The sequence below is a fragment of the Oncorhynchus kisutch genome, linkage group LG3 (genome assembly GCF_002021735.2).
Source record: "Oncorhynchus kisutch isolate 150728-3 linkage group LG3, Okis_V2, whole genome shotgun sequence".
In the NCBI taxonomy this organism is placed as follows: domain Eukaryota; kingdom Metazoa; phylum Chordata; class Actinopteri; order Salmoniformes; family Salmonidae; genus Oncorhynchus; species Oncorhynchus kisutch.
The window spans coordinates 72626230-72641420 of record NC_034176.2 but is presented as its reverse complement, the minus strand read 5'-3'; the positions used below and the strand labels follow the sequence as shown (position 1 = coordinate 72641420).

The following is a 15191-nucleotide window of genomic DNA, read 5'->3' as shown; positions in this document are numbered from 1 at the left end:
TAGAATTGTACTGCTTTATTTAACAACCAATGTGTATCCATTATTTGTACACATTCAAAGTTAAAATATATGCTGGATTCAAAACATTTGCTATTTACTGTATATACACAGAATACAATATTCACACATGGAAAAATGGTACCAAAAGTCCAAACACACCTTACATTTCTTAATCTCATTCATGCAGCAACACACATCTTACTCAACAAAGTAATGGATGTTTCAGCATTACAGACTCTTGGTGCAGCTATATCAAAATTTATATTTACAAATCTTAATAAAGAATTCCATGTTTGATTTAAGAACAATACCCTTAAGTCAGAAAACTGTAGAATTTGTATAGATCAGTTGTTCATGTCATATCAAATATTTCAATAGAAATTGAAAGGCTTATCTTATCTAATCATCCAATCCCATCTCTCCTTGTTGTATTCTTGATGCTATCCTGATGGCTTCTTCGAGTGAAGGTTGTTCACTGAGCTAAGAAACAGAAAAGGTTGAAATCACACACTGAGAAAACAATATTATTTACGCAAAATTGATGGTCTGATCAGGTGTAAGTAACATAATACAAAATCTCGTAATTAGTGCGAGAGCAAAATACTTTTATTGTATCAAATGTTTTTTTATGCAACAGAAGAGGGTTCTTATAACTATTGTCTGTGTGAACTGAAAGTGGGCCTCTGGGAGATAACACTGACATGAGATTTACGATGTATTTTGGGTGATAAAACGTGAAGAGACCACAATCTGGAGCATGAGTTAATGTTTTGTTCTATATGGAACCAGGGAGAGATGACCCCAGGGCAAGATCTTGGTCTCTACACAAATAACTGTTTTTACAGCAGATACTTAGAATTCACAGCAGACAGTATCTTTCATACAAATCTTAACCTTGTGACCCATTCCACACATCTGTTGTTCGGCATGTAGATTGAAAGGGGTGTATCTTGGCTATAAAATACCTTTGTACTTTTGTCTCGGGGCTCTCAACAAATTTGTCGACCAGCCATCATTATCGTAGAGCACTCAATCGATTCACACGCGTATATATACACACACATACAGTGCCGTGCGAAAGTATTCGGCCCCCTTGAACTTTGCGACCTTTTGCCACATTTCAGGCTTCAAAACAAAGATATAAAACTGTATTTTTTTGTGAAGAATCAACAACAAGTGGAACGACATTTATTGGATATTTCAAACTTTTTTAACAAATCAAAAACTGAACAATTGGGCGTGCAAAATTATTCAGCCCCCTTAAGTTAATACTTTGTAGCGCCACCTTTTGCTGCGATTACAGCTGTAAGTCGCTTGGGGTATGTCTCTATCAGTTTTGCACATCGAGAGACTGACATCTTTTCCCATTCCTCCTTGCAAAACAGCTCGAGCTCAGTGAGGTTGGATGGAGAGCATTTGTGAACAGCAGTTTTCAGTTCTTTCCACAGATTCTCGATTGGATTCAGGTCTGGACTTTGACTTGGCCATTCTAACACCTGGATATGTTTATTTTTGAACCATTCCATTGTAGATTTTGCTTTATGTTTTGGATCATTGTCTTGTTGGAAGACAAATCTCCGTCCCAGTCTCAGGTCTTTTGCAGACTCCATCAGGTTCTTCCAGAATGGTCCTGTATTTGGCTCCATCCATCTTCCCATCAATTTTAACCATCTTCCCTGTCCCTGCTGAAGAAAAGCAGGCCCAAACCATGATGCTGCCACCACCATGTTTGACAGTGGGGATGGTGTGGTCAGGGTGATGAGCTGTGTTGCTTTTACACCAAACATAACGTTTTGCATTGTTGCCAAAAAGTTCAATTTTGGTTTCATCTGACCAGAGCACCTTCTTCCACATGTTTGGTGTGTCTCCCAGGTGGCTTGTGGCAAACTTTAAACAACACTTTTTATGGATATCTTTAAGAAATGGCTTTCTTCTTGCCACTCTTCCATAAAGGCCAGATTTGTGCAATATACAACTGATTGTTGTCCTATGGACAGAGAGTCTCCCACCTCAGCTGTAGATCTCTGCAGTTCATCCAGAGTGATCATGGGCCTCTTGGCTGCATCTCTGATCAGTCTTCTCCTTGTATGAGCTGAAAGTTTAGAGGGACGGCCAGGTCTTGGTAGATTTGCAGTGGTCTGATACTCCTTCCATTTCAATATTATCGCTTGCACAGTGCTCCTTGGGATGTTTAAAAGCTTGGGAAATCTTTTTGTATCCAAATCCGGCTTTAAACTTCTTCACAACAGTATCTCGGACCTGCCTGGTGTGTTCCTTGTTCTTCATGATGCTCTCTGCGCTTTTAATGGACCTCTGAGACTATCACAGTGCAGGTGCATTTATACGGAGACTTGATTACACACAGGTGGATTGTATTTATCATCATTAGTTATTTAGGTCAACATTGGATCATTCAGAGATCCTCACTGAACTTCTGGAGAGAGTTTGCTGCACTGAAAGTAAAGGGGCTGAATAATTTTGCACGCCCAATTTTTCAGTTTTTGATTTGTTAAAAAAGTTTGAAATATCCAATAAATGTCGTTCCACTTGTTGTTGATTCTTCACAAGAAAATACAGTTTTATATCTTTATGTTTGAAGCCTGAAATGTGGCAAAAGGTCGCAAAGTTCAAGGGCGCCGAATACTTTCGCAAGGCACTGTACAGTGGGGAGAACAAGTATTTGATACACTGCCGATTTTCCTACTTACAAAGCATGTAGAGGACTGTCATTTTTATCATAGGTACACTTCAACTGTGAGAGACGGAACCTAAAACAAAAATCCAGAAAATCACATTGTATGATTAAGTAATTAATTTGCATTTTATTGCATGACATAAGTATTTGATACATCAGAAAAGCAGAACTCAATATTTGGTACAGAAACCTTTGTTTGCAATTACAGAGATCATTCGTTTCCTGTAGTTCTTGACCAGGTTTGCACACACTGCAGCAGGGATTTTGGCCCACTCCTCCATACAGACCGTGTCCAGATCCTTCAGGTTTCAGGGCTGTCGCTGGGCAATACGGGCTTTCAGCTCCCTCCAAAGATTTACTATTGGGTTCAGGTCTGGAGACTTGCTAGGCCAATCCAGGACCTTGAGATGCTTCTTACGGAGCCACTCCTTAGTTGCCCTGGCTGTGTGTTTTGGGTCGTTGTCATGCTGGAAGACCCAGCTACGACCCATCTTCAAAGCTCTTACTGAGGAAAGAGGTTGTTGGCCAAGATCTCACGATACATGGCCCCATCCATCCTCCCCTCAATACGGTGCAGTCGTCCTGTCCCCTTTGCAGAAAAGCATCCCCAAAGAATTGTTTCCACCTCCATGCTTCACGGTTAGGATGGTGTTCTCGGGGTTGTACTCATCCTTCTTCCTCCAAACACGGCAAGTGGAGTTTAGACCAAAAAGCTCTATGTGCGTCTCATCAGACCACATGACCTTCTCCTATTCCTCCTCTGGATCATCCAGATGGTCATTGGCAAACTTCAGACGGGCCTGGACATGCGCTGGCTTGAGCAGGGGGACCTTGCGTGCGCTGCAGGATTTTAATCCATGACGGCGTAGTGTGCTACTAATGATTTTTTTTTAGACTGTGGTCCCAGCTCTCTTCAGGTCATTGACCAGGTCCTGCCGTGTAGTTCTGGGCTGATCCCTCACCTTCCTCATGATCATTGATGCCCCACGAGGTGAGATCTTGCATGGAGCCCCAGACCGAGGGTGATTGACTGTCATCTTGAACTTCATCCATTTTCTAATAATTGCGCCAACAGAAGTTGCCTTCTCACCAAGCTGCTTGCCTCTTGTCCTGTAGCCCATCCCAGCCCTGTGCAGGTCTACAATTTTATCCCTGATGTCCTTACACAGCTCTCTGGTCTTGGCCATTGTGGAGAGGTTGGAGTCTGTTTGATTGTGTGTGTGGACAGGTGTCTTTTATACAGGTAACGAGTTCAAACAGGTGCAGTTAACAGGTAATGAGTGGAGAACAGGAGGGATTCTTAAAGAAAAATTAACAGGTCTGTGAGAGCTGAAATTATTACTGGTTGGTAGGTGATCAAATACTTATGTCATGCAATAAAATGCAAATTAATTACTTAAAAATCGTTCAATGTGATTTTCTGGATTTTTGTTTTAGATTCCGTCTCACAGTTGAAGTGTACCTATGATAAAAATTACAGACCTCTACATGCTTTGTAAGTAGGAAAACCTGCAAAATCGGCAGTGTATCAAATACTTGTTCTCCCCACTGTACATGTGTGTTGTAGTGACCTGCTCCCTTATTAAATTATTAAATATTCACTTATTAGTGAATAAAGATTTATGTTAAGTATAACTCTGACTTGTGTGCTATAAGTTTGTCTCTCCTCATATGATAGTAAAGAAATGAACCACCACATTAGATAATTTTTAAACTAAAGTAAGTCTCCTCCCATTGCAGTAAACAGAAGGCGTCAAAGGCGTCATGTAGGTGTCAAAGGGAAGCAAACCTACATAGCAGACTGACGGATGGAGTCTACAAGGATGAGTCAAGACTAACCTTATTTACTTAAAACACCTTGTATTAACATCACAATGGAAGGACTGATGTGATAGTTGAAAACAAATAAATACCAACACACTGAATATTTTTGTTTCTATTTAGCAATGGATTTGTCTGGAATAGACAGGAGAGGTGCAGAGTTTCTAAAACACGTGTACCTCAAGGCTGAATAGGACCCTTAGTGATGGTCAATACAAAAAGAGGCCTAATCTCAGATTTACACTGCTGTAGGCCAGCTCAGTGACTACAAGAGGCCTAATATCAGATTTACACTGCTGTAGGCCAGCTCAGTGACTACAATATAATGCACTGTACTTCTTTGTAAGGCTGTGAGTTAGGCTAACAAACAGCTGTTTGTTAAAGCTACTGTAGTGTCATTTGAACTCATTATGCTTCTCAGCATCCAATGGGAATATATTGTGTGGCCTGCTTGTATGTTGCAATACTTGGTGTTTTGTGTCAGAGGGAGTCCCCTACCTGGACAGCGATCTGTGTGCCGTTTGAGGTGGCTAACAGAGTGACAGGGTGAACACCCTCCTCTGTCTGCATGCCCTGAAAGGAGGCCAAATCAATGGCCACCTGGGGGGGGGGGGGGGGGGGGGAAAGAGGTCCAACATGTATTAAGACCTAAAGTCCAAAACGCATTACAAATTACAATGATTAGTAAGTCTGAAAGGGGGTTTTGCCCATTAAGTGGAAAGTAGACAGTTCTATTGGCGTTTGCTGTGGGTGCGTTGATAGAAATTGAATCACTAGTCATCATTCTAGTTCTGTCACTGTTAAGGTATCAAACAGAACTAAACACAGGGACACATTTGGAAATTTTAGATCATGGTGGTAAAATTTTAGTAAAACTCACCTGCTCTTCTGTACCATCTGCTGCTACCATGGTGACTGAATGTGTACCATCTGCATTAAGCATTTCATGGGAAGGAACCGTGAAGGTGGTGCCATCACTGGTTACCATGGTAATTGTGTTTCCCAATGCCTGCATGTCAGCCTGGGAGATACTGACCTGGGAATGAAAAGCATGTAACAATTTATCATACACTAACTTATAACTTACCATTTGCCCTCAATGAAATATTGTATAGCTAAACAAAGCGGTCTTCTGTGGGATGCATTGGAGTTAACATGGGCCAGTATCCTTGTGGAACGCTTTTGACACCTTGTACAGTCCATGCCAGATGAATTGAGGATGTTCTGAGGGTAAGGGGGGTGGGGGTTGAAACTCAATATTAGGAAGGTGTTCTTAATGTTGTGTACACTTAATGTATAACATTTGTATGTGACAACTATTTAAGATGCATACTTTCAGTTTTTCCAATCTCACTTCACTCGCGCATAAGAGGGAGGCTTGCAGTACTGGCACATGTGCAGACCAAATACACTGCTGGAACGCCGATTGAACTGTTTGCATGTCCTTATAATTGGAAAGATTGCTCAGAAAACCAGGTGTTTTAATCGCTTAGTTTGATTATGACCATACACTGATTAAGATAAGCATAGGTAAGGGTTTACACAACTAATGCCATACTTGGCCCTCTATCATAATCAGTCTCATATTGAATTGTTGGTGTGCATGTAAAACATCCTCAGTGTACGGTGCCATGGGTAAAGAGGTGTGAAGATGTCGGGGGATAAATGGGGTTGTTGAGACATTAAGAGAGGTAACATAGAAATAGAATGAATATGCTCATTCTAGTTTAGTATTTGCTAACCTGTTGGGTAGTGAAGTGTGTTCAAACACACATCCTTTAGTGGGGTGCAGGGCCAAAAAAACTAGGTAGAAAATAAAGAGCCTGCACCCGCACAAGCTCCACCACACACCTTTATAAACAAACAAAGTTTCCATCATTTAAGCCATTTCTTGTGAATGCCATCTAATTCATTTATTATTATGAAAACTACTATTTGGTATCAACATATGTTTTGTCTACCTGACATAAAATGTCTACACGGTTATAATATTCAATCAATCAATAAATAAATACAGTGCATTTGTTAAGTATTGTGTTATATATAGCCTTAATCTAAAATGTATTTATTTTTATTCTCAGCAATCTACACACAATTCCCCATAATGACAAAGCGAAAAACAGGTTTAGAAATGTTTGCACATTTATTAAAAATAACAGAAATACCTTATTTACATAAGTATACAGACCCTTTGCTAGGAGACTCGAAATTGAGCTCAGGTGCATCATGTTTCCATTGATCATCCTTGAGATGTTTCGACAACTTGATTGGAGTCCAACTGTGTAAAATTCAATTGATTGGACATGATTTGGAAAGGCACACACCTGTCTTTATAAGGTTCCACAGTTGACAGTGCATGTCAGAGCAAAAACCAAGGCATGAGGTCGAAGAAATTGTCCATAGAGCTCCGAGACAGGATTGTGTCAGTGCACAGATCTAGGGAAGGGTACCAAAACATTTCTGCAGCATTGAAGGTCCCAAAGAACACAGCGTTTTCCATCATTCCTAAATGGAATAAGTTTGGAACCACCAAGACTCTTCCTGAGCAATCAGGGGAGAAGGACCTAGGTCAGGGAGGTGACCAATAACCCGATGGTCACTCTGAAAGAGCTCCAGAGTTCCTCTGTGGAGATGGGAGAACCTTCCAGAAGGACAACCGCCTCTGCAGCACTCCACCAATCAGGCCTTTATGGTAAAGTGGTCAGACAGAAGACACTCCTCATTAAAAAGGTATAAGACAGCCTACTTGGAGTTTGCCAAAGGGCACCTAAAGGACTCTCAGACCATGAGAAAGATTCTCTAGTCTGATGAAATCAAGATGAATTTCTTAGAGGCTTTACCTGGCAAAGACTTATAGATGACCTGGAGCCAGTGGGTGTAGTAGTAAGGGCCAGCCAATGAGAGCATACAGGTCGCAGTTGTGGGTAGTACAGTTGAAGTCGTAACTTTACATACACTTAGGTTGGAGTCATTAAAACTCATTTTTCAACCACTCCACAAATTTCTTGTGAACAAACTATAGTTTTGGCAAGTCGGCTAGGACATCTACTTTGTGCATGACACAAGTAATTTTTCCAACAACTGTTTACAGACAGATTATTTCAAATATAATTCAGAGTATCACAATTCCAGTGGGTCAGAAGTTTACATACACAAAGTAGACCTTGCCTTTAAACAGCTTGGAAAATTCCAGAAAATGATGTCATGGCTTTAGAAGCTTCTGATGGGCTAATTGACATCATTTGAGTCAATTGGAGGTGTACCTGTGGATGTATTTCAAGGCCTACCTTCACACTCAGTACCTCTTTGCTTGACATCATGGGAAAATCAAAAGAAATCAGCCAGCCAAATTTGTAGACGTCCACAAGTCTGGTTCATCCTTGGAAGCAGTTACCAAATGCCTGAAGGTACCGCGTTCGTCTGTACAAACAATAGTACACAAGTATAAACACCATGGGACCACGCAGCCGTCATACCGCTCAGGAAGGAGACGCATTCTGTCTCCTAGAGATGAACGTACTTTGGTGTGAAAAGTGAAAATCAATCCCAGAACAGCAGCAAAGGACGTTGTGAAGATGGCGGAAACAGGTACAAAAGTATCTATATCCACAGTAAAACGAGTCCTATATCGACATTACCGGAAAGGTCGCTCAGCAAGGAAGAAGCCACTGCTCCAAAACCACCATAACAAAGCCAGACTAAGGTTTGCAAGTGCACATGGGGACAGAAAGACCGTACTTTTTGGAGAAATGTCTTCTGGTCTGATGAAACAAAAATACAACTGTTTGGCCATAATGACCACCGTTATGCTTGGAGGAAAAAGGGAGATGCTTGCAAGCCGAAGAACACCATCCTAACCGTAAATTCAGGAGGTGGCAGCATCATGTTGTTGGGGTGCTTTGCTGCAGGAGGGACTGGTGCACTTCACAAAATAGATGGCATCATGAGGATATATTGAACCAAAATCTCAAGACTATATTGAACCAAAATCTCAAGACATCAGTCAGGAAGTTAAAGCTTGGTCGCAAATGGGTCTTCCAAATAGACAATGACCCCAAGTATTCTTCCAAATTTGTGGCAAAATAGCTTAAGGACAACAAAGTCAAGGTATTGGAGTCGCCATCACAAAGCCCTGATCTCAATCCTATAGAAAATTTGTGGGCAGAACTGAAAAAGCATGTGTGAGCAAGGAGGCCTACAAACCTGACTCAGTTACACTAGCTCTGTCACGAGGAATGGGCCAAAATTCACCAAACTTATTGTGGGAAGCTTGTAGAAGGCTACCTGAAACGTTTGACCCAAGTTAAACAATTTAAAGGCAATGCTACCAAATACTAATTGAGTGTATGTAAACTTCTGACCCACTGGGAATGTGATGAAAGAAATAAAAGCTGAAATAAATCATTCTCTCTACTAATATTCTGACATTTCACATTCTTAAAATAAAGTGGTGATCCTAACAGACCTAAAAGAGGGAATTTTTTACTAAGATTAAATGTCAGGAATTGTGAAAAACTGAGTTTAAATGTATTTGGCTATGGTATGTAAACTTCTGACTTCAACTGTATATGGGGCTTTGGTGACAAAACGAATGGCACTGTGATAGCAAATTGGATGCAGTCTGAGTAGATCGTTGCAGGCTATTTTGTAAATGACGTCGCCAAAGTCAAGGATCGTTAGGATAGTCAGTTTTACGAGGGTATGTTTGACAGCATGCGTGAAGGAGGCTTTGTTGCGAAATAGGAAGCTGATTCTAGATGCTTAATGTCTGGAAGGAGAGTTTACAGTCTAACCAAACACCTAGATATTTGTAGTTGTCCACATATTCTAAGTCAGAACCATCCAGAGTAGTGATGCTAGACAGGTGGGCGGGTGCAGGCAGAAATCGGCTGAAGAGCATGCAATTAGTTTTACTAGCATTTAAAAGCAGTTGGAAGCCGCGGAAGTAGTGTTGTATGGCATTGAAGCTCGTTTGGAGGTTCGTTAACACAGTGTCCATAGAAGGGCCAGATGTATACAGAATGCTGTATATATACCCACACACATCATATATAAAAAATATATTTAAAAAATATATATATATATAAAAAAGCAAAACAAATTTGCCTTTCAACTTACATGTAGAGACTGCTCTAATTGATGCTTGTCCTATGGCTATAAATATGGGTGTGGTACACTTCAGGTGAAATTATTAAATTAATGTGCAGACACTATTTCTTTTAAACTAACCTGTTGGGTTCCATCTGGGTGTGTTATGAGCTGCACATGCTGCTGACCAATGGCCTCAGTCATCTGTTCCGAACAGGACTCCTCCTCCTCCTCCTCAACCTGGGCAAAATTCACTGAGGGATCATCGATGGCCTCTGAAACACATGGAATAACAACAATGACATTTCTCAATAATTGTCTCGTGACTCAAGTCATTACTCTGGTTGCAGTCCTGATAAGGGCATGACAGCAGTCAGTGATTCATCGAGAGTCAACCTTTAAACACTGAGGTATACGTCAGACTTTAGAGGTAATCTACAGGTAACTGCCAAAATAAAGCAAACGCTTGAGCAAATTAGGAGTACAAAGTATATTGAAAGCAGGTTCTTCCACACAGGTGTGGTTCCTGAGTTAATTAAGCAATTCAAAAACATCCCATCATTTTCAGGGTAATGTATAAAATGCCCATTTACCCATTATTTTGGCTACCATGGCTAGAAGAAGAGATCTCAGTTTATCTGAAAGAGGGATATACAAGGAGCATAGGGGGTTTAAAGAGTGTGTGTCTCATCCACCAGATCTCAACTCAATTGAACACTTATGGGAGATTCTGGAGTGGGCCTGAGACAGCGTTTTCCATCACCTTCAACAAAAAACAAAATTATGGAATTTCTCATGGAAGAAAGGTGTCACATCCCTCAAATAGAGTTCCAGACACTTGTATGCCAAGGCGCATTGAAGCGGTTCTGGCAGCCCAACGTCCTATTACGACACTATGTTGGCGTTTCCTTTGTTTTGGCAGTTTCCTGTATGTTTATGGTTTAGGTCACCACTAGTTACACCTTCGTACACATAGGTTGGGTTCTTTTTTTTTCTCCTCCCCAAAAAACAGAGGAGAGGAAAGACAAATAAGATGAAGTCATCCATTGATGACTAATACATCTGTGTAAGGTGGTGACTTCCAAGCCTGACCTGTAGGGGGTTCATAGTAGGCCTCCTGCTCTTCCTCAATGGGCTCTGTGACGTTATGAGCTGTGCGTTTGTGCATGGCCAGGGTGGAGATCTGCTTGTAGGTCTTCCCACAGTGGTTGCAGTTGTAGGGCTTGCATGGTGTGTGGACAACGTGGTGTTTGTAAAGGCTGGAGTACTCTGTGAACCGCTTGTCACAGCCTGGGACTGTGCAAACGTAAGGCTTCTCTCCTGTAATTATATCCCATTCATGAATCACACTGTAAAAGGCCACACTACAAAAAGGACTGAATGTTGTTGTGTGACTTTTAACAAAGAGAAACAGAAGAACTACATACCTGTGTGGATCCTCACATGGTTCTTATAGTTGGTGGCACTGGCAAAGGCTCGCCCACAGCCAGGCTCTGCACAGTAGTAAGGCCTCTCCCCTGTGTGTGTGCGAATGTGCACCTTCCTGATGTTAGAGGTAGTAAACGATCTCCCGCACCCCTCAAACGGGCACATGAATGGCTTCTCTCCTACAGTACAGAGGGGATGATGAGCTTGTTCAAGACCTCTTCAAGTTCATGGATGAGATCATTTATAAACAGCATGATCAAATGACTTCTAATCCAAATCCGAGGGCAAAAATAAAAACTAGTTGTACACTGTAGATTGCATATGTAGGGATAAGACTAGGTATAAGTCTGACTCTGGACAAGTTTTGTACCTGTGTGGGTTCTGATGTGCTTTTGGAGGTCACCTGACGTCTTGAACGACTTTGCACAGTGCACTTCCTGGCAGCGATAAGGCTTCTCACCAGTATGTGTCCTGATGTGACTTTTCAGGCCATACCCTTTTGGGGGGAAAAAAACACATTTTGCTGAGTTGGAAACACGTGCTGTATATTTAATGGATCACAGTCACACCGACCGACATTGTTCAGATAATGAGTGGGAAATTGTTAAAACTGAGGAAACTGATATCTCTTTAGCCATTTCAACAAGGTTACTATGACATATGCCTAGAGCACCTCGGCTTCATATCAAAGGTTTTATGACCTTTGCATTAGCCTGAAGGTCGTTTATTACCTGTAGCAAACTTCTTTCCACACCCCAGGTGATCACACAGATATGGCCGGTCACCTGTGTGGTACCTTTCATGTACCTGCAGAGGGCAGAAAAGAGCAAATCACAAGATAAACAGATGTCATTTGGACCTATTGAATCTGACTCATTCTACATTCAAGAACCCAAGTCATTTTCAGCGAGTGAGTGTGCTTTACCTTCAAATGGTGTGCTGTTGTGTAGAGTTTCCCACAGCCCTCATAGTCACAGCGGAAAGATTTCTCTGTAGGCTGCTCCCTAGAACTACGACCACTCTGCCTTTGAAGCACAATCTGAAAGAAATATGTATCCTATGTAAGCTGCTGGTAAATATGATATGACATAGATAAACATGATAAGTATAGTACCTGCATCTGCACACCACAATCTTGCTCAGCTCTCATCAGTACGGAGTTGACATCATCAGCCTCCACCTGAGAAAACAAAAGGGGGAAATAACCAGTGACCATTTTACCTCAAACAGATAAGGTATTTGAAAATTCCATATAATGCTGAGTCGATGAGCTGTAAAGATACAATGTCAAAAACAAACTACCTTAGCGGTGTATTGTTCCAGCACGTTGATGGTCTCTTGGTCGAGGGTTCCATCAGCGTTCAGGTCTGACACGGTTCCATCTGCCTGGATGGCCAGGATGGTGTTGGTCTGAGGCATCTGTACTGTGTGCTGGATGTAAGCTGTGGTGCCATCCTCCAGCTGAACAGCCTGCAGGGTATTCTGGTCATAGGTATCTGTGAGGGAGTTTCAGTTAAGTTTAATACCCTATGGCAAAAAGTTGTTTTATTTCATTTACCCATCCAAATTTCTGATGAAAAAAATTAAACACGGGGTAAAAACACATTTACAAAAGGTTTACAACAATCTTAAAAATACGCAGAAATCACTGCCATTTCCTAGTTGCTATTTTATTTTAAGTTTGCTTAATATTTCAGTTTATGTGACAAAACAAGCAATGTAGAGAATCATTGTACCATCTAAATCTCTGAAATATATTTTCAATAACCAAAACTATTATATTTTCGGCACATGTACAAAACCGAAAGTAAAAGATGCAAAAACTAAATTTAAGATCGGGAAGCATAGAAATAGTGCACATAGAACAGATTGACCACTTAGACTTGCTTTCAATGAGAATGACATTTCTATGTGAATTTGGTCAGGTCACCCAAAAGGTTACATGTCGCAGCTTTAAGATTGAGACAAACCTTTTGGCGTGTGGATGTAAGCTGTTGTGCCATCTTCCAGCTGCACAGCCTGACCATCCTCAAGTCTCAGACCATCTCCTCCAATTACATCACACAAAGGAGATCCTGTCCACCTGTTGCCCTCCTCTGATAAGTAAAAATGGGGAAATATTGATAACTATATGAATTTTCCCATTACAATACAGTTTAATCTTAAAGTGAATAGTGTCAGGAATAAGCAAAATATGAATAAGCAAAATAAGCAATGATTCATTATAACACAGCAATAATTAACATTGCTAAGAGGAAAACAGACCTGCTCTTGGCATTGATACATGTTGGACATATGCAGTAGATCCATCCTCCAGCTGAATGACCTGTCCATCCATGAACTTGCCATCTGAAATGGAGACTGCACTCTTCAATCAGACTGCTCTCATCAAATAATGGACTAAATCATGCTAATAATCAATAGAAAGAATAAATCTGTCATGACTTGGTCAAGCAAGGTTATCAACTCTTTCTACATGATCAGACCGTTGGGGGGGGGGGGGGGGGTTACTTTATGGGGCAGTGTTCACTGTTAGTCAAGCCAATACCTTTATGGCCACTCTCCATTACTGTATGTTTGGAGATGATTGACATTTGAGTTACCTTTAGGGTTGTGCTGTATGTAAGCTGTAGAGCCATCTGCAAGGGTCACAGCCTGCAAACTCACAGTGTCCATGTCCATCTGATCGCCATCTATTGAACAAAAATGACACAAGAAAAAAAAAACTGGCTCCAGATGTACAACAGCATGTGTAAGTAACTTTTTCCTTTGCTGGAAACTTGACAGAATTCCCACCAATAAATGGAAAGTGAACTTACCTGAAACAGCCTCTGCCAAACAGAGAGTGACCTGCTGAGTGTCTCCACCTGCATTTTGGAACTCTGCAATGCCCTGGGAGTCCCGGTTAATCTGAGCCAAAAGCATTGTTGACCTGTCCAGACGAACACACACACACATTATATTCACTGTATGTGTGGCTGCAGTCAGTCACTGCAGTAGCCTGAGGCACAATGGTCATTTATGGATGCGACAAGACCCACGTTATACAATTAGGTAGCAATGTATGTTGCATTACTAGATCTGATATATACACTAATAAAAATCAAACTTCCAGCTGACATGTTGTACAACAGCAGATAGATTCAACAGTTCATGTTGTTGCCAAGTTGGATGGAACTTGATAGGAAAGTCAACAGTGCAGCTTCAGCTAGCTATGTCAGACAACGTTACCGTATCAAATATGAATGTGATTGGTATGGAATATTTGTTACCTATACCTAGGTAGCTATAGGAAACGAACTAAATTAGACATTAACGTTAGCTGAGAACAGTTTTTGTTCGATTAACGTTAACTAACCGACACTCTATAAATTTATTTAACGTTAGCTAGCTAGTTTGTCATTTATGTATCTACTAGCTAACAATGTGGAGAAAATGAAAGTTATTTAGCTAAAGAAACAGTCAATGGGGAAATCGAGTTTACAGATTAGCCTCTTAAACGAACTGCTAACGTTAACTAGTTAGTAGTGTGAAGAGCGCGGACAAATAATTTGCTAGTGCTAATTAGCATGTGGGCTAGCGAATAATACACTTTTTTAGACAATACATGATTTAAACTATGGTTTAATTGAGTATATTTCTCATAGCAAACGCCGAGCACAGCTATCCCCTTCCGTCTCCCAAACTGGATATGGCTGTAGAAAGGCACACTGGGTAAAACCACATTTATACGAACCTCTAAAATTTCCAACAATCCCTTCGGTTCGACCACCATGCATCAGGGCAGGAAATGTTCTCCTGTGCGCGCACCCTTGAACATGTACAAAGATAGCATCTGCCCCGACATGATCTGTATGATTGGCAAATATTTCAGTCGCGCAAGCTACTAGTAATCTCATTGGTTCAAAGTCCTTTCATTCATGGTTGATGACCTCCCCTTTTCACGCATTTTTCTCATTCTGCTTTTGGGGTGTACCATACGCCATTCTTGATCACAATTACGACCGCTTAACTTTGCCCAAAAATTCCAGCGGTTTCCAATAAATTATTTCACTTCACCTGTTATTATACTTCATATTAGTGCTGTTCGTTCAGCACAACAAATATAGAATCCTAAAAAACGTTTCCGGAGTTGCACACAGCCATTTTGGAACCGCAA

The 15191-nt window shown here is 41.0% G+C and overlaps 1 protein-coding gene across 5 annotated transcripts; it reads right to left on the bottom strand.

The window, feature by feature from the left end:
- LOC109888456 (zinc finger protein 143-like) lies at positions 1-15013 on the bottom strand. 5 transcript variants are annotated; one of them, XM_020479650.2, is made up of 16 exons: positions 14769-15013; positions 13852-13964; positions 13636-13725; positions 13298-13381; positions 13003-13128; positions 12335-12528; positions 12147-12212; positions 11958-12071; positions 11764-11839; positions 11403-11528; positions 11032-11211; positions 10697-10924; positions 9746-9879; positions 5397-5552; positions 5015-5116; positions 1-480 (listed from the first exon to the last, which is right to left on the bottom strand). In XM_020479650.2, exons 2-16 carry the CDS (start codon positions 13955-13957, stop codon positions 400-402), a joined length of 1863 nt encoding a protein of 620 aa, XP_020335239.2. In that variant the 5' UTR covers positions 13958-13964; positions 14769-15013; the 3' UTR covers positions 1-399. The 5 variants fall into 5 exon arrangements, with proteins under 5 accessions (XP_020335239.2, XP_020335237.2, XP_020335235.2 ...); XM_020479648.2 differs by having other exon boundaries at positions 13298-13393; positions 14769-15008; XM_020479646.2 differs by lacking the exon at positions 14769-15013 and having other exon boundaries at positions 13298-13393; positions 13852-14715.
- Between the last annotated feature and the right edge of the window lie 178 nt (positions 15014-15191).